This window comes from Daucus carota, chromosome 1, assembly GCF_001625215.2.
Source record: "Daucus carota subsp. sativus chromosome 1, DH1 v3.0, whole genome shotgun sequence".
NCBI classification, from domain to species: domain Eukaryota; kingdom Viridiplantae; phylum Streptophyta; class Magnoliopsida; order Apiales; family Apiaceae; genus Daucus; species Daucus carota.
The window spans coordinates 49,532,571-49,557,395 of NC_030381.2; the positions used below are offsets into that span (position 1 = coordinate 49,532,571).

The following is a 24,825-nucleotide window of genomic DNA, read 5'->3' on the forward strand; positions in this document are numbered from 1 at the left end:
ACTAATAAAGTAATAATAAAATTAACCACTCTTTCAAACTTTTTAACTCACGAGTAATACTGGTAACATCCTGTTTCACCTACTTTACTTAGATATATTTGTTTTTCATCACAATTTCACTTGCTTCTGGTAGATTTATTTGTTTTACGATCACAAGAGCTCAAGAACAAGCCGTTAGTTTGATGTTCATCCATCCATTTCTCGCATTCTGTCATCTTGACCCCTTTGACAGGTGTTTTTCCCTCCTTCGTACAAATTTACTAGATTTTATTTTACTATAAATAATCCTGTCTTAAAAAAACAATATTCCTTTGACAGGTGTTTTTCCCTCCTTCGTACAAATTTACTAGATTTTATTTTACTATAAATAATCCTGTCTTAAAAAAACAATATTGCGTTTGGTGATCAGACAATTGCTGGCTATCCTGATTGTAAGGAATTATCAAAAGCTTGTGACCCCAAAGTAGAAAATTAGTTAACAACATTACAACCAGTAAATCCGAAGAATCCAACACATACAATCTTTTTCAAGGTTTTATTGGCACAAGAAAATAATTAAGTTTCGAAATTCACCAGCACATTATATACAAAAGAGAAGCTGAATCACAGAGCATCAGTTTTTCTGATTCCATATCAGACATCTGCGTATCTCTAAAGTTTGTTCACGAGGCCTTAACACATTCTGCATTGTTAGCAAATGAGTCAAAATGCCCGAAAGGGTGGCATAGGATCAATCTTGAGCATCCAGCAATTAATCACACATGAAGTTCCCGACACTGGATCATCGCATGGGTGCTTTACTTAGGATGATCCTCTTCCTATCATTAGTCATAACCACAAATTCATCGTCGAGATACAAGGGAATTGGATGGAACAAAGTCGCGGTAGTGCCATATCCACCAACAAAGAGTACTATTTACAGTTGTAATGGTAGAATTGGCGACTGTATAGATCAATCAGAAGAAATGATGTTGGATTCCGAGGCCAGTAAAAATGTGCTAGCTCTAGAACAGAAGTTTATTGTGTATAAGTTTTTCGATAAGGAACATGTACCTTGCAGTCAACGTGGCCAGTCCTATTATAGTTGCCATACCTTCAAGCAGCGGAATTCTCGAGTGTGATGCAGTTGCAGTATATATTTGTATCATAAAAAAATTTGTATTTCTTCTTCTCCTCTGTAATTTTTGTACAGCATTGATGTCAATGATAGATAAAATCTTAGAACCATGCCATTATCATCAAAATCTACATTTGAGGCCTTTACAATCTAGTTACCAAATTTCATTGCCGACTTTATAGAACATGTTCAGCAGAATCAGCACGCAGAATATAAAGCTTAATAACTTCTGCACATTAGATCTGTTATGGATACTTCAATATGCACTCTCAGTTCTCTTTTACACGTAGTATAAAGTATAAATTTTTATGTGGTAAAAGAAAATTCAAAAAATAATGATCAGAATTATTTTTTTATGCATCTGAAATTACAGAAAAAAGTCAAAAAAACATGTAAGAGGGAATAGGTGGAGTACATTTCTCGTTGCATATATGTGTATTTGATGTTAAGGAGCTTAAAATAAGGCAAACACAAAAGCTAGAACATGGATGATTTAAATCCATAAGAACACAGTTAAAACTAGAGCAACTTAGCCATTAACACAACACACAAGTTTTTAATGTTAGCTCAATGTTGATTGACACGCTCATATTGATGAATTTTGAGGGCCACTGGTGTTTCAGGTAAGAATTCAGGAAGGTTGACATACATTTAAAATAAGCAGCGAATAAACAACAATATCAAGCATGTTGTGTTATATTATTTTGGCTCACTCGGGTAGCGTCAGACATGACACATATTCGAGTATCATACTCAAAATTTAAAATTTGGAGACACCGTCCTATTTCTTGAACACAGAGAACGGGGACACAACATAACACATTAATATGTAACCATGATAAGTAGATTTCTTAATAAAAATAACTATGAATTCTGATTAAACACAATTTTATAAGAAATTTTGTAAATCAGGGATCTCTTCAACTTGTTTTTTTACTTTTATTTCTTTCTTTTTGCTTTTATTTTTGCAGATTTGTGTTATATATTCAACTTATATGTGAGTTTTTAAGTCGGTTCACATTTCAATCAAAGAATCCGATATGAATCAGTGTCGTGTCCATGTCGGACACAGCACGACTACCTAACCTTCTTGCTAATATTTGTATATTTTCAGCTTGTTGAGTGCTAACTCAAGGTCCGGTCTCAGAGACTGAAACCCTCGTGAGAATTACATTTGTAATACTATGTTGCCAATATTTTTACAAATTCAGGAAAAAAGAAGGGAAAATAGATATAAGAGGTCAGTTTACAATGACAAGAAAACATATTTACCAACCGTTGATTGTTCTTGGTAATAATGGAAGGACATGAGCCAAACAGCTTCATTAACATGCAATTCATCGACAAACAAGGAGCAACAACGGTGGCAGATAAATTTTCCCAAATGAGAATTAAAATGAACAGGCAATAATGAGTGTTGTCTGCAAACCACAGAAATATCTGCTCCAAATAGACTGTCAATTTTTAGCACACCCTTCCCCATATCATTCTTTCACCGATCCTAAAATTCAGATAATTAAAAGAAGATCAATCTTCAATATAAACACATTCAGGCCATTCTCAAAATATGTCATCACCAAACAAGATGAGCTCTAACTATGTTCTCTTGTTCTTCCTTGTGGCTTTCTCAGCACTGGCTGTCGCGGAATCATCCTATTTCAGGAAAAACAGTGTCATCTTACCACACAAGCTCGCGACACCAGAAGCCCATGGCATGGGGAAAGTACACGAGATAACAGAACGCCACCGCAGAGTGCTGGCAGGGTCAAGTCACATAAGCTATAGTGCACTTAGCGCGAACAAGGTACCTTGCAATAACCGTGGCCAATCCTACTACAACTGCGGAGCAACTGGAAAGGCCAACCCGTATCAACGTAGCTGCACTGCTGCAACACGATGCGCTCGTCATTAGAAAATTTACTCTAATCTTATTATGCATGCCATACGACATGGTGAATAAAATCGAGGCCTCAGTGTCCTCCTAGATCAATAATTTTTTCTTCCCCTTTCCCAAATATTGGTTTTTTGTACACATTATATAGAAGTAACAGAATGCTAGAATTTGTAAATTGAATTTCATAGTTATGGGATGTAACCAACTTTGTTCTCAGGGCATGGTATTATATGTACATTGAACAGCAATATAGTTTACTCCTGTTTTTCTTTTCTTTGTTACTTCCTCTGTTCTAAAAATCGGTGATTAATTGGAATTGCTAACTATGGATATGATGTCGGAAAAAGATCGATTTTATATCACCCTTCAATTCGAATTAGCAAAAGCAATGTCTCCTCGCATAATATGGATTCCAAACATTCATGATCCGGATGTGAATGAGTCAAATAACTTCTCCTTCGGTCTATCAGTGAATCATCTCTCCACGGATTGTGAAAGGTGTTCCACTAGAAATATTCTTGTTATTGCTTCGACTCAATCACGATTAGTCGTGAACTGTAACTCGCCGAACTGATTAAATCTCCGGTTAATCATCGATCAATCCGATTAATCTCTCCGATCAATTCAATTAATCTCCGATTAATCCTTGTTCCGTGATTTCACCGATTAAGTCCAATTCTCGCTTTTTACAATATTGGTTAATTTTCAGGAGAATGTTTGAGTCTCAAACAGCTCAAAATTTAAAGTCTGCACCAAAAATAAATGAAGCTAAATGAGAGGTAGTGCTTATCACATGAACAACGCTGGTATATTTTAAAACCTTTCTCATATTTATGTATTTACTTTAGTTTTATTCCATTTCAATCTATTCTTCTCAACCAAAAACAACAAAATCGGCATTATGGAATATGAGAACATATGATATTATGTGTAATTAAGAAGAAAAAGAAAGAACAATCATAATTTGGTCCCGAACATGAATTGCTGATATATCTTACTTTCTATCCCACCACACAGAGAAAGAAGAATAAAATGTTGGTCCAATGTACAGGAGTAATGAGTTCAAGCATTAACTGGTTGTATCATGTATGTAATGACTACTTCATTTCCTTCTCTTTGTATGTAATGACTACTTCATTTCTTTCTCTTTTTTTCTTTAAATGCTCTTCGGCTATCATTAATTTGCTTATTTGGCTTAATAGGTTAATTGTGTATATAACATTTAGAGCATCTCTATTATATATTGCTTAGAGCCTTAGATGATCTTCATTTCATTGTTGAAAGTTAAAATAATTGGTTGAATAGTTATTTAAAACTAAAATGTAAAATCTGACTAAAAATAATAGCATGTACTCCAATTGTATTGTCCATAATTATCGTAAAGTAAAATTATATCTAAATGTTTTGATGGTTCGCAAAAATCAGATCGTCTATATCAATGGGATTGCAAGGTTGGAATGCTGTATATATATTTTTTTACATATTCTCTGAATAATCACAACGACATGTAGACTAATTTAATTAAGAATTTTGTACTCACAAATTTCATAGTTATATCTTAGTGTTAAATTACATATTAAAATCTTTTGAGTATATTATTGTCTTTATCGATTTCTAATGTACCAAGAACACATAGATAGAAACAAATAATAGATAAATAAATAAACTAAGATCTGATCATATATTATTTAATAACATACTATCAGCGAAAAAGTGCTAGACAACTTAACTCTAAAATTTTTATAAAATATACAGGAGTTTAATAATATCATTCAACAAAAGACTATCTTATTTTAGATTTTTTGATATCCATCAATAACGTATGTACTATCTTCTGATCATTGCCAATAAATAAATACTACTATTGATTTTGGCCGCAGATATTTTAAAATTAGGATTTTGACCTATAAATGCATACTACTATACAATTCGGATGCAGATATTTTAGAACTAGGATTCTGGAAGGCCGGTGATAGTAGTCCCTGGTAAATTGCTTCATTAGTAGTCAACTGTTCATTACTACCTCCATCTCAAATTAGATGTCCCCGTTGACTTTGGGCACGTAACTTTAGATGCATTGACCGTCTACTTCCGAAATTTATTTTTTTATTTTTTCTTTTATAAATGAAAATTTCATATTTTAATTTTTATTTGCAAAAATAAAATTTTAAAAATAAGTCACGTATCTATGCGGTCAATGAACCTTAAATTGTGTGCCCGAAGTCAACGGGGCCATCTAATTTAGGATGGAGGGAGTACTAGCAGATAAATGGAAATACAAGGACCACCAGCACTGATGATTGTGAAGTTGATGAGGACCAAACATTAACAATGCACATGAAAGTTTCAAACTTTGAACTAAAGACCCACCTACCCAAATGTTCAACATCTCTACACAGCCCAAAAATACTGCAACTTCTAAACGCAGAGCCATGATGCCTCATGATCATGACCTACATGTTTTCCTTTGTTTTCTATTCATAAATGTTTAGTCTTTATGCCATTTACACAAATATAAATAAGGAAAAATGCACATCCTTGATCCTACCGTAATTTTTAATTCAAGATCATTCACGGAAAAAGAATACTAAAAATAAAGGTTTTCTCGATTCTCTTCCAACCTTTTCTCTGCTGATCTAACACAATTATCTATACTATACTATACTATAAAAAGCCAACATGGGTATAATTTGTAGTCGTACAAAATTTTGGTTTGGTACTCTCCTATAAAACTAAAAGTCTACAACATGCAGATATCTATTAAACAGTTTTATATACTAAAAACACTCCTTATGTATATTAATATCTTATTAAATATAATTTATAATTAGTTGAAAAAGGTGAAACTACTGTTAATAACATATATTAATATTAAAAAATACTTATAGACAAATGTATAAGTAATTATAAATATACAATTTTTAATATCTTTTGTCTAAAATACATATAAATAATTAGAGACGCTACTTTTTAATTATAACGTATTTTACTCGAAATTTAACTCTAACGTGTTCTATTTCGTTACAAACACGAACCATCACATAACATATGAAGATATATGAAATATGAAAATTTTGATTTAAAATTAATTGAATAATATAAATTGTGAAAGCTAAATTTCCGTTAGAAGATATAATCAGTTGGTTAATATAATTTAACTAAAATCCAATTCATTAATACTAAAATACTAATAAAATAGTGTTAAAATTTAAATTATAATTAATAAATTACGAATTATATATCCGCCCGTGCTTTGCACGGGTTAAAGGCTAGTACAAGTAAAAACAAAATAAGGATCAAGCCTAAGACACATAAATTCTACTACTCACATTACATAAGCTATCCTTTGATCTACTCATTCTACTACTCACATTACATAAGCTATCCTTTGATCTACTCTTTTCCAGACAGCTTAACCCCTCCACTCACATTCTCCATCAAACCTCACTCTTTTCTTAATTTCCATTGACCCCTCCAAAACCTAAAAGTTCCAATCTTAGAGTCAATACAGGTACAAAGGGTCACATATAATACTACAACAATTTCTTTTAGTGCCTTTTTCTATAGTAAACACAAAAAATTACTTCTATCTGTTCTGCACAAGTCTTCTAATTAGATAGTGAACAAGTATACAATAACCACTGCATTGCTCAAAATAAAGCTAAACACCCAAAATCACAGTGTAAATTGGCTAATCATGAAATTATATAATATACAGTAAAACATCTAATTATTATCGATTTTCTAAAAATCTGCGATTTATTAAAAAAATCTCAATTCTTATAAAAAATATCAATTACGCTACAATTTGACTAAAAATCTCCAATTAATCTAAAAAATCACTAATAAATCCTTGAGTCGGTAGGTCAATCGATTAGTTTCAATATCCAATTTCTACCACCATGATTACAGTGCACAGAGTGGTGCAATTATGCCCATCAATAGCAAACAAATTTGAAGACAACTTAGCTGCAATTAAATCCAAAAAAAGAAGTACAAGACACATGGGGAACTCAAATTTTACAATTGAAACAAAAGCTTGTTTCTTTTTCAACTCTGGATTATTATATCACAACATTTAGCTCAACAATTGGAATTACATATAAATGCTTATACATAAAAATCATACATCAATCTCGTGTATCAATTCATGATGAATTAGAAGAACCTGAAGCTCTAGGAGATGTGACAGGAAACAAAGGCAAAAGCCGGGGCTCCGAACCTCTTGGAGTATTTGATGGAGATGGATGCAAATAAAATCCCTTGTGAGCAATTGCTTTGTTTTCGGCGTCCATGTTAATATTCGGACCCAGCCCATTTTGCTGAGACCTGTTAAACGGGTCGGGTATCAAAGGTGTCACCGGGCTAAGAACTAGTGATGGGAAATTCAGCATACTGGGTGACAGAATTTCGGCCGGGCTGGGTTTTCGGGGCGAACCCGAATACCCATTCACAAGACCCGGAATCAATGGGCTGATTTTGAAGTTCTTCATGCTGTTTCGCCTCTCATAAAGCTTAGACGCCTTCTCTTTCTTTGACCCGGTTTTCACAATTGGTATGGGATTCTTAATCGGGTCGGGTCGGTTAGAAGCATTAGCAGCAATTTTCGCTGTATCTGAAGATCCGGTGAGCATCTGAACTACTTGCTTGAATGAAGACGAGTCAGCTTGAACAAAAGTTGTCGGGTTCGGGTTGTTAGGTTCGGATCTGATGACCGGTGGCGGAGCCGGAGCTCTGGGCGTACATGGGTGGGTCATGCTTTTCTGGTGGGTTGTGTTACTAGAGCTTGAACTGTTGGTGCTATTGCTATTTGGTGATGAAACTAGAGATGGGTTTTGATTTTCTTGGAGTTTCATTGATGTTTCCATTGATGGGTCAAATTTGAGAAATTTCAAGTGAGAGAAGCTCTTTTAGAGAGAGAGCAAGGACCAAACAAGTGAAAGAAATGAAACATAACCAGAAGAGAAAGATATGTTTGTTTAAGATTATTTTCTGTTCAAAGGTCTTTGTGTTTGTTGTGGCACAATAGAAGAGGTAATCATGGAGAGAGTGCAAGGCACAGGCTAATGGTATTCGGTGGTGACCCACACGCGCTGGGTAGGCGCGTGGGGATAGATATAGATGGACCAACTGGTAACAGGCTATTGGCTGTGTTTGGAATTTCAGGCGGAGATGGGGAGGGGTTGTGGGACTTGATAAAGAGAGGAAATAGTCAAACAAGATTCAATTTTGCTCACTGTGATTCATTGACTTGGTTGGCCCCTTTGAAAACTGACTACTTGACTAATATAGTACCTATATTTTTTTTTGAATAAATATAGTACCTATATTAAACACCCTGTTTGAATAATCTTGATAATAATGGCTTCTATAATTAGTAGTTTGAATATTTTTAATAATAAATAATATCTTGTATTTTTTATTTAGACGATAGTGGGTTATGCAGATATTAATATTTTTTTATTATAACAAACTTAAAAGGCATCAAACTTTTTAAGATGAGTTTTCAAGTCAATTTTACAATTTTATGAGATCTTCATTTCTGATTTTGAAAGAATCTTTTGACTCTGTTCAAATAATTTTACACTTTTGGAAATGCAAAATTGAAGGGTTTCAATATCATTGCAGAAGTCAGTCAAATAAAAAATTTAAATTTAACACATTATTATAAATGCATATACATGTAAAAAAATTGAAAAAAGATATTTGTTATTATATATTGTAAATTGAAGAGTACGAAATTTCAAATTAATAAATATTTAATAAGAAATAGATTTCTTGTAGTATATGTTATTACCTTTATTTACATGTGTTATTTTTATTTTCATACACATCTGTACATTATTAGATTGTACAGCTAAAATAATTATTTTTATTAAATGAATTTAGACTTATATGAATTATAATATTGACTAAAGATATTATTGTAAATAAAATATTCATTTAGTGATCAGTTAAGAAAAAAAATTAACTAGTTAAGAGCAAGCCTAAAACTTTTTATAAGTTATAACTTCAAATGTCTCCCATTAATAAAATTCTATTTCTTTAATTCTCAAAAAAATATTTGATTTTTGATTCCCATTTTAAATGTATTGATATTATAATTGAAATTATTATTTTTTATTTTGTTGATAAATTATAAATTTAACATTTTTATTCATAAAAAGTTTTAAATGAATTTTTAATATATATCAGTGTTTTCAAAATTAGCGTCAAAAAAGTTGAACCACAATTTATTTGAAAAGATAGAAGTGATTTGTATTAAAGAAAAAAGACATGCGTACCTCTTTCATGTTCTTTTAAACTTTGACTTGACATACATAACTACATAAGTTATGAATTTCATTGTTAAAGTCAACTAGTAATTAGTTTAGAAAAAATTAAAGGCGCCCCTAAGTTTTTAGAATTTGTATAAATTTGTTAGTATAGCAACTTTTTTAATACTCTCTCCATCCCTTATTAGTTGTTACTTCTATTTTTGAAAATCAAATTGACTAATTTTTTACTAATTTAACTATTTTTTTACCAATGAGTATAAGTTGGTGTTTGTATACGACTTAAAAGCCCAACTTCTGAGTTTCTAAGTTAGAAGCACTTATTCATACCGTTTGTGTAAAAAGTCAAGAACCACTTATAAAAAGTTAGGAATGCTGGCTTTTGTTTCAGGACTTCTATTTATTTGCCAAACACTTTAATCACTCATAAGTCTTAATTTACTTCTAACTTTTACTCCACTTATTTTTTTAAGCCAAAAGCACTTATTTTAAGCCCACCCAAACGGCCCCTAAGCCACTCCTTTATTTTTTTCAAAAACTGAAAATTACATCTTAAAATAGATTAAAAGATATTTCTGATGATAATTTTTTATTTTTTCAATTGATAAAAAGAGATGCGGGGCTGTTTTGAAAAATAAAATGGATTCAATTTGGATATTATCCTGAACTTGGGGTGACCAAAAACTAAATTCAAATTGAAACCGATAAAACCAAACCGCATAAAATCGAGGCGAATCGAAACCGAAAATTTCAAAATTGAACTAGTACTAATGGGTGCGGTCCCGATTTTAAGTGAAAACCAAATCGGCATTTTAAAACCGAAACTGAAATCGACGATTCGGTAGCGGTTACCGTTTTTAATTTTTAAAACTGTGGACTTGCGTATTTGAATAAATTCACTCATGTTTAATACTCCCTCCGTCCCCCTCAATTGTTTACATTGGAAGGGGACACGGAGACCAAGACAATGTATGAAAAATGAGTAAAGTTAGATGAAAAGTGGGTAAAGTGGTGGGACCTATCAATATTTAATAATAGATTTGAGATAATGGAGGAAAGTGGTGAGTGTAATGGTAATTTTTATTGTTAAATACTATGAGATAGTAGGAGAAGATAGTGAATGTAATGATGGGAAAAACTTACTATTTATAGTAACGTAAAGAAATGAGAGGGACATCCTAAAATAATAACCGTAAAGAAATGAATAACCGTAAAGAAATGAGAGGGATAGACGGAGTAACAAAGAGAGAATAAAATATGCGGGTGGCATACAGAAGCCGAGAAGCGTGCACAAGTGACGTAGAGGAACTTCCCAATGCTCTACCCAATCAAGGATCATAAGTCGGCCCAACTAATATTAGCCCACACGTCTCTATGTACCGGTCATTCCCATTGCATATAGAAATTGCGCTGTTTAAAGTCTGGACTCTCTTTATACTTTTTGAGGATGAAATGAAACAATTTGATTGTTTAGCGTGAATTAAAATAAAGGTTTAATAAGTAATAATTTATATATTATATATTTAGATAAAATTTTGATGTTTACAACTTATTTGGTACAAAATTTATTAATATAATAATAAATTACTTAGATTATCTTTCAAGGACCTGCGGTCCCGGGATAAACTTCTTAATCATCGATTCTAACGCCACTTGTTGTGCTGCGCAACATTCGTTAGTTCCGCAATAATATGATATTATCTGCTATATACCGTGGTGTGGTCAAACCCGCACGAATTTGTTTTCGGACTCTTACCAAAAGATCTTACACTAACAAAAATTTTTGATTGTTTATATTCAAGATATATCTTTCTTATCATTCCAATTTGAGGCTTGACTTGAACCCACTCATTACTACATTCGAAAACAAATGGACAGTTGCTACATCATTCTATGCTTAATTTTATTCAATGAATGGCTATTTTTTTTAATAGCATCATCATTCATAGTCTGTTCATTGTTATTCTTATATTTTTTGAAATATTTCCCATATATATGCTTTTGAAATACGAACAGAAAACGGAGGATAAAACAAAGCAAAACAGAATTTCAAGCATAGGATACTCTTAAAATTCATAATGAGAAGAAAGAGAGAGAGCAGGTCTGCTCAGTTAGAAAGAAAGAAATGGCAGTGACTATAAAAAAATAAAAAAAAGCAGCACTGTTTGTTTTCTTCTCAATTTTCTTCATATTCGTACTCTACATGGGAAGGCGTGAGCAAAAGAAAGCAGACTTGTTCCCTAAAAAGAGTAACAAATGTCTTCCATGTTGAAAACACACTCATCGTCCTCCTCTGCTCATTCATTTCGTTTTTATCCTGTTTATAAATTTTTTGACCGTTACTTCACCAATATGTACACCCGCGTAACGGGACGTTTTTCTTCACACTTAAAATTTACTGTATTAATCAAAGGCATTTCTATAATTCTGTATAGATATGATATTGTGAAGCGAAAGATGAGAACAATTTTCGAACTCTTAATTCGATAATAATTTAGGGGTGATCAAAAAACCGCCCACACCGCATAAACCGCCCGCACCGCATCAAACCGCACCACAAAACGCGGTTTTTAATTTTCGTGGTGCGGTTGCGGTTTGAATTTTTCACAAACCGCGCGGTGCGGTGCGGATTGCGGTTTGACATATTGGTAGTGTGGTTCAAACCGCACCGCACCGCAATATTATATATATATATATATATATATATATATATATATATATATATTAGTGATTCTCAAATAAAATTATATTATACATATATATTATTTATAATTATGTTATATATGTTTGTTAAATCTCTTCAAATAATAGTTAATTATTATTTAATCAATCTCGCATTACTATTATACCAAATTTGTATGAAATGATTATATTATTATAATATGTCTCTTAGTAGTTAGTACTCATATTTATTATCATGTTTACATTTTTGTTTGTGTTATTTTAGTAGTTGTTCGTAGCTCTGAAATGACAAATATCATATAAATTCATTACATGCAAAGTTCTTAATTATTGTATATTTAAATTTATTTCTAACTTCAACTAAAAATATTTATTCTTAAGAATACAAACCGCACAAACCGCACCGCACCACACCGCATTTTTGTGGTGCGGTTTACGCGGTTTTTATGCTAGCGTGGTGCGGTTGCGGTTTGAGTTTTCAACCAAACCGCATGCGCGGTTTGGTTCGCGGTTTTAGCGAAAAACCGCACCGCCCGCACCGCGATCACCCCTAGATAATATATTTTTTAGTCTTTTTATAGGACTCGGAGAGTTCAAACACTGTTAAAAGCAAAAAATGAGGGGGTGTTCTAGTTGTAAAATTTTGTTGATATAAAAGATTTATCTGAACTGATATCCAGCTGATCCAGATAATAAGGTGCGTGGAATTTTGAACAATAATAAAAAAAAAAAGAGGGCGGAACTTTAAAATTACGTTAATATTGTAGTAAATGATAGTATTTTATACTGTACACAATCAGAAGAATAGACACAACTAGAAGGCCAGGCCAGATAGCACGTAACCAGACACGCCTGAAATCCAGCATATTGGATAAGGCCGCGCATTTTTCATATTTAAAAGACTAGGCTGAATATTTTTTTTAACGTTTAATTTGAGAGTGTATATCGTTATGATATGAATATTTTATATTATCGATTCAACACTTCAACTATGAGATATGTTCAAATTAATCTTTATAACAAAATATATAATCAGTGAATAATCATGACATTTCGCACTCGTAATATTTACAAAAATATTGAGGTTTAAAAGAGTTACAAATATCCAGCAGTATATTCTTTAGAATTAAAAAAAACGTCTAATATATGTTTTATGGATTAAAAAGCACGAGTAAACTTTATCATTAATAATTAAGGATAACTGGAGGCGTTCAATTGGTCAAGTAAAAATGTTGAAATTGCATCGTTGCACCTACAAACATTAAGGATCGAAAAGGGATTAAGTTGGTCTTTTTTATAATCTGGTTTCGTTTTCGCATATGACAATTGATTCGAAAAATTACAAGCACACTGAACTACTCACACACCTATACTGATCTGAAAAATTGCTAGCACACCGAATACACGTCTCAGAATAATTCGGAACCTCTATCAAACTGTACTTCCGTTCTGTTTTTCATATTTTTGGGTGCTAATTTCTACTACCGTTCTTGCCCACATGAGCCTGGATCATTTTTATTCGCACACTATTAGCAAGTTAAACCTAGGTACCTTCATTTGACTAGCTTTTGTATGTCCCGAAATAAAAATAAAATTACAAGTACCTTAGTTCCATAGTACATTCATATTTTTTTTTATCTAAATCCAACAAGTTACTAACAATACTAACAAAAATAATGGTAAACAGTCGCTTGAAGTTCATATAAGATCTCTCAAATGTCTTTATTGCCAGCAAAGATTTGGATACATTAATGAAACAAGCAACAAGAGACCATACTGGATCCTAACTAGTAAGATTAAAAACTCCACAACCATCACCATTACAACAACCACTTGAATAAACCAACTCAAAATCTTTAACCTTGCAAATTTTGATGACACAAAAACACACCCCTTTGTCTATTCACTCTAGTGACTGCATGGCTTCTTGGTAGAAGGCTCAAAAGCAAATGGACCCACACTGAACATTTCAAAGGTAGCAGGAGTCTTTGTAGACACTGGTGGCTTTGTTGATTTCTCCAAGATCGCACCCTTCACTCCGTAACGCAGATTGGTGGGCTTGTCACACTTCTTCTCAGGCGAAGAAACCACAAACACTCTGCACTTGTGGACTCCATAGGTGGTGATTGTCTTGGGGGCATTAAGTGAGAAGTAGCCATTCTTGTCTGTCTTGCCTTGGACTACTAGTGGGTACTTTGTGTTGTTACATTGTAGCTTCACCACAGCACCTGCCATACAAAATATATTAAATGTCGGGTTCGTGTCGAGTTTCGGAAGAATTAAAATTTATCGTGCAAAAGATAAAAAATAGGTGGAGCTTACCGAGAAGGGGAGTGGCTCCCAAGAGAGTTTCGACGCCAGTGTAGTTGCAGGGCTTGCAGTAGACAACGCCTTGAACAGCTACGAGCTTCCTGGCTGGGAGGGGAGTGGGGGCGTGAGATGGTGCTTTGACTGGTGGTTTGACTGGCTGAACTGGAGGTTTGACTGGGGGCTTGAGAGGAGAAGGAGCGGGGGCGTGGGTGGGTGGTTTAGCGAGGGGTGCGGGGGCTGGGGTGGGTGCGTGTTTGTGGTGGTGGTGGTGACCTCCGGGCTTGTGGTGGTGAGGAGCTGGGGCTGGTGCAAGGGCGGTGGGTGGCTGGGCTATTGTGGCTGTGCCGAGAGCAAAGACAAAGGTGGAGAAGAGGAGTGCGAGGTGGAGGAGGCCCATGGGTTTTGGAGAGAGAGCAGTCATGTTTTTAGAGAGAGAGAGAGAGAGGAGAAATAATGTAATGTTGCAGAGGTGTGATAAAAGTGAAGTGATTTATAGGGGCTTGGAGCGGTGGAAGATGGGCTAGAATTATGGATATGGTGCAAGAGATGTGAGCTTGTAGCCTGTAGGGTTGTGTATGTGAGATTTGCTTGTATTATGGAGAGTGTTGTTTTTCTTGACACAATATTTTCCATAATTTGCGGTGTGCGACTGTGCATGTAAATTATTGTTATAAACTAGTCGCTTTTACTTTTATGATTAGTCGATATGTTTAAAAATTATTCCGAATACTCGATATAAATACAAGGAAGCTACTACTATATTTCAGTCAAAGGAGTACCAAAACGAGCTGCAGAGCTGGTGAGGCAGTACTTACAAATCAGTTGTGGGGTCGAATGCTGTAAAAATTTTGCTCAAATTATTTGCATGAATTACTATTTGGAATTTCGAAACTAAGAGCAAGTCCAATGCTAGATGCTATATATCTATTGCTATTGCTATAATATAGCACCAAAAAGTGTTTTTTGGTGCTAAAATAAAACTTGCACTCCAATGCCAAATTCTATAACTTGTTTCAAATTTAACCAACTCATTATAGAACCAACTCTTTAACTTTTATCTAACTCATTAACTAGTTTTCAATTTCTATTTATTGATGATGTGGCAACATAGATGGATCCATCCTTGGTTTCAAATATAGAACCAAGGATGCATCTATGCATGGATGCATCCAAATATAGCACCCCTTTGGAGTTGAGTTTTTTTTACTTTTGATGCTATAATATAGCAATAGAACCAAGTATAGCATTGCATTGAAGTTGCTCTAACAAATTCGAAATTACAGCAGATAATTTAGTGTAAGTAGGATTAGTAGGAAGAATAAAGTATGTTTAGGGAGGGAAGCATGTGTGTGAAATTATGGTGCACAAGTGGCGCACAGTAACAGATGCAGAGTGGGTGATGTAAAAATGATGGGGAATCTGCACGCTTTGCTAGGCATTTCTCCAAGTCTCGATGCATCTCTCTCTTCGCTGTAATTTCATTCCAACGGCTTCAATTTACCTCACAAATTTCAAATTCAAAGTCACCATGTTAATGACTTAATGCGCGCTCTCTCTAATTGTTACCAGTATTTTCACTCGTGCCACGTTCTTCAGGAGTATTCTCTCCGTTTTAAATTAAATTTTCACTTTTAAAAAATAACTCAGTTTAAGAAGAATGATTTTTTACAAATTAATTTGCATTAAATGACGATAACATGTGGTATAAGATTGATCTAAAAAATATAAATAAAAGATGTGTGGAGTATAATAGATTTTGGAAATATGATTTTGCATTGAAAGTTAAGGTGGACAACTAATTTGAAACAAATGTTTTTTTTTAAAAATGGACATATAAATTAAAACGAGAGAGTAGTATTTTTATTTACCTTCTATATATTTATTTTATTTTATTTATATTAAAAGGATCCAAAACAATAACCAAGTTATATTTTATAGTATATCTCAAATTATGTGCAAACAATCAAAATTACTAAAATAATTTATAACTTTTAACTAGCAAATGTCAAAAAACGATTTAAATTCAAAAAATAGATGAAAGTTATTTTTTAAATTATTTGTTTAATACTTATTTATAATAGTTATTTTTTGGAATAATTTATTTGTTTTTAGAACTTAAGTGATATGAATCTATATTTGCAATTAAATAAATAAATTATGCACAATATTAGATTATTTTTCATCCTCATCTTATGTTAAATTCATATAAGGAGGCTCGCAGCCAAATCAGTCTGCGGAAACTTCTAAAATTTTGTTAAGAGTCTGTCAATTTTGTTATCCACCGAAAAAGAAATACTAATATCTGGTGAATGAAAGTTCTCAAAGAATAAAAAGAAAATAAACAAAGGTTTTCTGTTGACCGACGGGAACATAAATGGAGACACGGTAAGAAAATTTCACGTGCCAAGTTCATGAAATCTATAAATATATATCGGATAATCTTAGATCTCATTAATTATCTGCATCACTGACAAATTCGATTTTGACTTGTTGATTCTCCACAGCTTAACTTGCCGATCACATTTTCCTTTTAATCTATGCAGGTTCAGATTATTTATGTAAACGAATTATTTCTACGTAATCATCTAAGGCGAATCAAAATTGACTGAGTAACGCTGCCCAGTAGCAGAGTTTGCCCATAGCAGAGTTTCTCGGCCGCAAGCAATTCCTACATTAGTAAAGAAATTTCAGATGGATTCGACCCAAAAAACAAAAAAGAAATTGTGAATGATCAGCTACTCAACTTAATTTATGACGGTGAGTATTAGAATAACTGATACTTTTATCTTCTCATCGTTTTTATTTGGAAAAAAAATGCTATCGCGTATTTCTCGTTCCCATTCAATTTATCTTTCGAAAGGTTTTAACAAAAGTATAAATAAAATTTATATAAAATATATAATCAAAAGATAAAAAAAATATAAAATTAAAACTACAACCACTCTATTATAATAAATAATTATCATTTTTAAGAAAATCAAACAAGTGAATGAAGTATTTGTTATCTTCCGAAATTTTCGCCGAATTTCACCTTAAGAGATAAAAGTATATTGAGGATAAAATTTTAATAATCTACTTTTATCTCTTAAAGTGAAAATTTGGACTACAAATTTTAATAATCTTACAGATGTTTTCGATCACTGATTAATCATCAGCTCTACTGTTACTTATGAATCGTGTCACACTAGTTGATTTCTCATTGATCTAATATTTTGATAGTTTATATTCATTATAAAATTTCGTTATTTTTTTAATGTGTGGATTAGATAATTAGATTGAACACTTTTGAAAGTACTTTATTAGGATTGTTCTAAATTTCTAAAAAATTAAGATTTTTAATTCGAGAGGATACAGCTTTATCTCTTCCTTATGAGATTTCTAAGCCATGCCCTTCTCATATGTTAATTATAACGTCGATTTGAATGATAACCCCTTAAAACACGAGGGACCAAAAATTTATGATACAATATATCATAGTTTAAATAATAAAACGATTTCACAAAAAATATCGGGTATAAATGGAATTTACTTTATTTAAACTAGCCTATTCAAGTTATGTCCCGTGGCCTGGACTCTGGAGGCGTAAAAAGAACCAATTTAAAAGCTACAGTATACGGCCCTCAAAAAGTAACTATTTTAATATTTATTTCGAAAGAGAGAGAACTTTTGTTATTGAATCAGATTCTTTGGGCCAAATTTATCACCCGCGTGATTTTGCCCAAGTCATCTTGAATCCTACCTGGACCCTAATTAGTACCCAACACAGTTGAACTGGGCCGCTGGGTTGAAGTAGATCAAGTCTAAAATTATCAACGTCAACAAGTAATAATATAGCCCTATTTGGAAGCCACGGCTTTCGGGCAAAATTAGAGTTTTTAAGGATTTGACCATTAGAATTCATTAGTTTTATTTGGTTGTTAGCGGATTGAAATATACGATATAAAATTAAAAAAATTTATTTTCAGGAGTTTTTGAGTTAGAGGTATTGGTTTATGTCAGAATCAGCTATTTACCAAACAGTTTTACAAGAAACTACTAATTCAATCGGCTACTCAAAACATTTACTTCAATTAGCTAATAAAAATATCTAATTCCGTCCGCTTGCTAATTTCCAAACATGATCTATTTCTTTTGGTTTAACTTATAAAATTTGAAATTAATCACCGAGATGAGGTCCTCCTAAAAGGAGGAAGATTCAGCAGGATTCAGGATACCAGGCAGGTAGTGGATAAGTAGATACTTTTTTTTAAGATAAGTCGTGCATGACAATATCAAATGGACAAGGCTCTAAATTCACGGTGGCTAATGGCTATACATGCAGATATCGCGGCACTACAGAGCTCATACTATTGCAAAAGGAAAATTACTCAAACTATCAAGGCCAAACGATATCTTCAACAGAAACCCTCAAATCATCTAAATCTTCTTCAAAATCACCTTCCCCATCGCAAAACTGATCCGTCGCGGTATCTCCGGGCACCTTGGCACCCCTATTCTCAACAAAACAAGGAACTCCAGTGGAACTTGTTGCACCACAAGTATATAAAGGAAAAGGTATTGAAGTTGAGCAGACTAGGCCAGAGTTCTGGAGTTTAAGAAGCTCAGAAACAAGAAGAACTAGAGATGCCATTAGAAACAAAAACACTCTAGCTAAAAGAAAAGTGGTATGACTATAAATATTGTTGAGAAGCTGTGGAGACAATGAAGATGCTAGTTAAATTTGTACAAGCTATTTATAGCTGGGGAGTTGAGTGTTGTATACATAGCGAGCCCACTGGTTTTAATAAAGAGTAGATTGTAGTTGTATGCTAAAGTTGGTGCGGGAGAAACAAGGAGAAGTGGAGTTATTAGTTAGATCATACTTATGGAAGCTGGTTGTTTTGCCGACCGGCTCATGGTTTATTGTTGCATTAATTATTTTGGCTCCCACAATTTTTTCCAAGGGACAGAAACAATACAAATAGTTTTTAAAGAAATAATTCAAAAGTTCGTAATTTTTTTTAAATATGGGAAACAATATAAAAGTATATTTTAGTTCTAGGCTGAAAAACCTTATTATTGAAAATAGTAGAAAGTCGGATTAAATAGATTCTCCTTGGTAACCCTCGAAAATGACTTGATAAATACTCTTTTTTTTTTATTATATTGAAATGAAGATTATGTGAAAAAGATTCGATTTGTGAAAAAGATATATAGTGGGTGTTTGGGAGAGTGGCTTATGGGTTTAAAAGCCTGAAAAGCCCACTTCTCTTTTTAGCCCGTCCGTTTAGCAAACTTGAAGAAGCGCTTAATCCAGCAAAAAAAGCTAGAAAACTTGGCTTATTTTCAGGATTTGACTTCTGCTTCTTATGTTCTAACTTGGAAACGACTTCAGCGACATTGTTGATTCCTGATAGGTGACAGATTTTAAATATAACTTGAATTTTTCTATTATATACTTCTTAGTCAGTATATTAAATTCTAAATATAACTTGAATGATTTTTGCAAATATATTATAACTGAATTCGTATTATTACTTTTTTACAAAATGTATGACAAAATTCTTCTTTGTAGTACGAGTTTGGACTATATAATCCCTTTCGTGATACTAGTATATATGGATAATGGTCCACAATGATCGGCTATATGCGGCATTCAATTATAGGCGTCCACAATGATCGGCTATATGCGGCATTCAATTATAGGCTTTATTTAACGGAAAAATATTGACGGATGATAAAAACTCTAAAATGAATGTTTTTGGATCAAAGGTACAGTAATCTCCTACATTTTCATCAAACACGGTGTCTTTCAACAAAAACAACTACTCCTGGTTATATATCGCATCATACGAATGTCATGAATCTTTACCGTGGTAGTATTATTTATGCTACGTATAAAATGACCATTGTCTTGGGACGTTGACATTTTGGAAGTAAGGAGCGTGTATTTATGGAGATTGGTAGCAAGTAAACTCAGCAGCGGAGCATTCATTAAAGGGCGACTTAATTTGTCCTTATCGCCAGCATTTTATATGGACTTCAGTACATTGTCTGGCGCTAATGAAAACATATTATCCGACTCCGATGCACTTTCTTTGGATTCTCGTATGAGCAAGCGTACGTACAGAGTTTCTTCACGGTAGTGCGAGTCCTTTCGCAACTTCAGTGCGTGTTCAATTTTTCTTGGTTGGAAAGGAAGCTGGGTACGAAAAGAACCTGACACTTTACATACACATCATGAAGAGCTATTGGGATATAAATCGAAACCTAAATCTCATGTATTGTTACTTAATTAATAATTTATATACCGAGAAACACATTCTTGTTACGTAGATAAATCATTCCCTTCATACGTGATTTCATATTATTTATCTTTCCATTTCCTCATTTTCGCATCAATTCCTATCAATGATTCAAATACCCTTCCCTCTTGATCAGCAATGAAGGATAGATGATCTATTTTGGATATAATCTACTACTCAATAATAATATATAAAATACGACTCAAACCCATTTTCTACCAATCTATTCTATTAACGGTTAAAATATATTCTTACGAATCAGCAAGGACAAAGAATTTTTGCTAAATTGGATATATGTGATAACTATACAAAAATGAGGATGCATCCGGTGTGTGTCTTCATGACAAATATGAGATACAATGCTTTACTGATTTAGTGATCTAGCCGTCGGACTCTACATATATAATTTCGGCATCTATAGAAAACGGCCGTCTATGATGTTGAGTAAGGTTCCGAATAATCTCGTACTTGCTGTGGAATTTTAATACTCCCTCCGTTTCATAATACATGTCCACTTTAGAACAAATCACACATATAATAAGAAAAACTAACTTTTGTATAAAACATTCATTTATTATTGTATTTATTGCATTGACCAAGTATAATATGTGGCATAGATGTGGTATAAACTTCATCTTGGAAATACAACTATTGATTGAAAGTTGAAATGAGACAACTAATTTGAAACAATTTTTAGTTATCAATAGTGAACATAGTAATATGAAACGGAGAGAGTACCAAGAAAGTAGCTAGCACTCCCTAATCCCTATATACAGGATGCAACCAATTATTGAGTAAACTTAGCAAATAGGCTGTACTAATTCACCAACCTTTTCTATGAAATGTATGAATGATGTCCCTACTCCTTGGGCAAACGCACGTTGGGATTATGCTTATAGGATGCTACTTGTGTTATGGTGTACAACAAGAAAGTGATAGATCACTGCCAACGTCGAGAAAATATCTTTCACTCGACCAGTAAGAACGTTTTATAAGTTAACCAAGCACATGTTCATATGCTGTGGAGCAGAAAAGATTTAGGTCATTTTACGACAAAACACAGACCAAACAAAACAAATAGGAAACTGATAACATCTAAACACTGGTACTTTTTCAACATGAGACAGATAGTTGGAAATCAAACCAATAGATCAATCATCCCCATTCACAAATTTCTTGATTCTCTCCCATATTGTGCCACTTCCGCAACTTGGAACCCAGGCTCCAGCCTGTTGTATCATGAATATTCAGGGCGAAAACATATATTTCTGTCTACCATGCATATCTAATCACTACAACGAATACTAGTTTTTACTATACAAATCCGGGATGTTTATAAAAATGCTCATTTTTTCAAATTTATTCTCCAAAATACGGTCAAAATTGCAACTGAGATTGGAAAACAATTGATTTTCAGATTAGTGATCTTGCAAATGTGGTTGCACGATATTTTTGAAAATAATTTTTGCAAATCGGATATTTTTCTGGAAAAAACCCTATTTTCTTTTACTCACGTATATATGTTGTACTACGTTTGTGTACCTGTGACTGCGAATGAATGATCTGAAAACAAGTATTGTTGCTGACAGCACAACTGACATTAAGAATCTCAAAACCTTCTTCTTGCAGCATCCGGATAACCTCAGTAATCATAAAGCAACTCACATCTGTAGCAGTTATGAGATGAATTTCTGCGGAAGAACCTGAAACATGTATATCGACTTGTGGTGGTACAGGAGCTAGTTCTGACATTGCTTCCTCGACCTCTGGAATGTTGTTTGACAGATGGCTACCCTTTAATGTTTCTCTCTTGTGCTTCAACTTGTCCAGCTTTATTCTCAACTTCCGAATGTAATTTGCTGCTTCATCTAGCTGATCCGTCAGTGATTTTGCCCCCTGCAATTAACGCAATTCAACTGAATTATATATGTATTGGCTCCCAAAACCTAGGGTGAAATTATTTGACATAAATGAATACATAATGAGAGAGAGAGAGAGAGAGAGAGAGGGAGAGGGGGGGAGGGAGGGGGAGAGGGGGAGAGAGAGGGGGGGGGGAGAGAGAGAAGGAGAGAGAGAGAGAGAGGGAGGGAGGGAGGGAGAGCGGGAGAGGGAGAGGGAGGGAGGGAGAGGGGGGGGGGAGAGAGAGAGAGAAAAGGAGAGAGAGAGAGAGGGAGGGAGGGAGAGAGAGAGACCAGAGATGAGCTATCATGAGGGATAAGAGAATGGAGCTTGGAGTAGAGGTCTTTCATATAATTTCTTCTATTTTTCTCTACAGTCTTTCGATCAGCAGCTCCAAATGATATAGGGTTCTGCTCCATGAATTATTAGATCTAGTAAACAGCTATAAGCTATGAGTCATATGATGGAGGATATATCTCCTGTGTCTAAACACCAAATATAAGCTCAAGGCACAAAAGGAAAGAGAATAAATATCAGTGCCAAAAGAGAACAAAGCAGCAGATGGGTGTACGGTGTAGTGTATCATCATTTGTGCTTATGATAAAAGGGTTCTGGATTATTCAGCAGGTGGGGTTTCAATTGTCCCGGATATATTTCTCTGTTGCAACTTGCAACGGGGTACGCAGATCGGCAGATGGCCCGATGCTTACATCTCATGCACAAATCTGCGGCGGGGTTCTTTTTCTTTGAGATTTATAACGTTCATTATAATTACTTGGATCTACTTGAAATTAAAACTTTTTTAGATTAATCTTTAAATTGCATTAGAGATGGTCTCGTAAGCACTGTTTCATCCATATATGTCTGTTACCGGTCTCCAATTTGAAGTTTGTGTTGATCTGTGTCCTTCCCAAAAGCGATATTCATTGGATGAACAGTGTCGTCTGGGAAGACTAAACGACAAACGAGGTGTCTCGTCCCGCAAGCACTAGTGTAGTGTGAGTGTCTGACAGAACAGTGCCACCAAGCCCACTCACTTTACCTACACATTTTCTTTTTACATGATACTCCATTTCTTGCTTTCTGCGTTTTGATGATGCAGTAGTAGTACTCAAGTTTCTTCCTCAGATGCCCAAACACACGCATTCAGGTTATTATCATTCCTTCGAGGTTGAGATACTCGCTTCCGCCTTCCGGCAAAGATGGTACACTCACCGTTTCAAACTAGACGTACACTTTCAAAAATAATTCACACATTTTAAAAAAAGTAAAAGTTTGCACAATTTAACCGCATGTGCTAATCATTTCCTTGTTAAGGCGCATGAAATAACCAACCAAACAATTGCTAATCATTTCCTTGTTAAGGCGCATGAAATAACCAGCCAAACAATTTGGATAAGTTTTAAAGTATGTCTGAACTCCTTACGCACAACCAAACTCTGCAGAAATTGGATTAACATAATTAACACATAGAGTTGACTATATTTATAAATAAGAAAAATGTATCATAAAATTGAATTTTATTTACATAATTTTTGTGTTTTTTTTTATGGCTCTAGTCCGAGATGCTGTAAGTGTATCATTCCGCGCTAGTTAAATTGTTATCTGGAAGTTGTCATTCACGTGGGCTTTTAATATGTTGGTTGGGTAATCTGGATCACTTTGGCTGGGCTCATCCTATACGGCAAGTCTTGAGACTTTGAGTTGATATCTAGAAAACCCTAAAAACCTTTTATGAGAGCTACAAATTTTATTTCATTTTATAAATTATTTTTAAAATAAGCAAACTATATATGTAGAATTTATGAAATTTCAAGATACTAAAACCGATAACAAGATTTATTCACCAAACTTGAAATATTTTTTTGATAAAAAAAAATATATTATCAGAGATAAAAAAAAACTCAATTAGGTAAATATTAAGTAATGTTAAAAGTCTATAAATCACGTGCTAACTTGATATTGTGTCAAAAAAAGGTACAACTTGATATAAAAGGATAATATGAATATTAAAGTATATATTGGAAAAGAAATCATTTTCTTCATCACGTTATTATTATTATTATTTCAATAATTAAATTGCACAATATAAATATTTAAATTTGGATAAGTTATGGCACAAAATCGTAATTTATTGAATATTAATTCATTTTGTAGGTAACAAATCCACATCTCATCAACTAAATAATCATACTTAAACGTGAAATCAAGTTTTGTTAGGTTTTTGAGAAGATTAAAATCAATTATAACTTATCTTTAGGAAAATTATCACAAGAGATTGTTATTGTTCTATATAAACTTCAATAAAGATGAGATGAATTCAAAAGGTTTTTAATCATAAAATATTTGAGATTATTACATTAA

General features: G+C 33.5%; 5 protein-coding genes across 5 annotated transcripts; 2 read left to right on the forward strand and 3 right to left on the reverse strand.

The window, feature by feature from the left end:
• The first annotated feature begins 761 nt into the window (after positions 1-761).
• LOC108223988 (rapid alkalinization factor) lies at positions 762-1,121 on the forward strand. The gene has a single exon (XM_017398499.1). It carries the CDS (start codon positions 762-764, stop codon positions 1,119-1,121), a length of 360 nt encoding a protein of 119 aa, XP_017253988.1.
• Positions 1,122-2,684: 1,563 nt separating this feature from the next.
• LOC108223994 (protein RALF-like 33) lies at positions 2,685-3,029 on the forward strand. Its single transcript, XM_017398508.1, has one exon. The coding sequence runs from the start codon at positions 2,685-2,687 to the stop codon at positions 3,027-3,029; it is 345 nt and encodes a 114-aa protein (XP_017253997.1).
• Positions 3,030-6,964: 3,935 nt separating this feature from the next.
• On the reverse strand, positions 6,965-8,021 carry LOC108210518 (VQ motif-containing protein 4). The gene has a single exon (XM_017381846.2). It carries the CDS (start codon positions 7,877-7,879, stop codon positions 7,160-7,162), a length of 720 nt encoding a protein of 239 aa, XP_017237335.1. The 5' UTR covers positions 7,880-8,021; the 3' UTR covers positions 6,965-7,159.
• A 5,644-nt stretch (positions 8,022-13,665) lies between these two features.
• On the reverse strand, positions 13,666-14,838 carry LOC108208348 (pistil-specific extensin-like protein). Its single transcript, XM_017378879.2, has 2 exons — positions 14,291-14,838; positions 13,666-14,196 (listed from the first exon to the last, which is right to left on the reverse strand). Exons 1-2 carry the CDS (start codon positions 14,697-14,699, stop codon positions 13,877-13,879), a joined length of 729 nt encoding a protein of 242 aa, XP_017234368.1. The 5' UTR covers positions 14,700-14,838; the 3' UTR covers positions 13,666-13,876.
• A 6,664-nt stretch (positions 14,839-21,502) lies between these two features.
• Positions 21,503-23,189, reverse strand: LOC108195842 (transcription factor bHLH162). Its single transcript, XM_064085906.1, has 3 exons — positions 22,755-23,189; positions 22,105-22,458; positions 21,503-21,791 (listed from the first exon to the last, which is right to left on the reverse strand). Exons 1-3 carry the CDS (start codon positions 22,878-22,880, stop codon positions 21,714-21,716), a joined length of 558 nt encoding a protein of 185 aa, XP_063941976.1. The 5' UTR covers positions 22,881-23,189; the 3' UTR covers positions 21,503-21,713.
• Between the last annotated feature and the right edge of the window lie 1,636 nt (positions 23,190-24,825).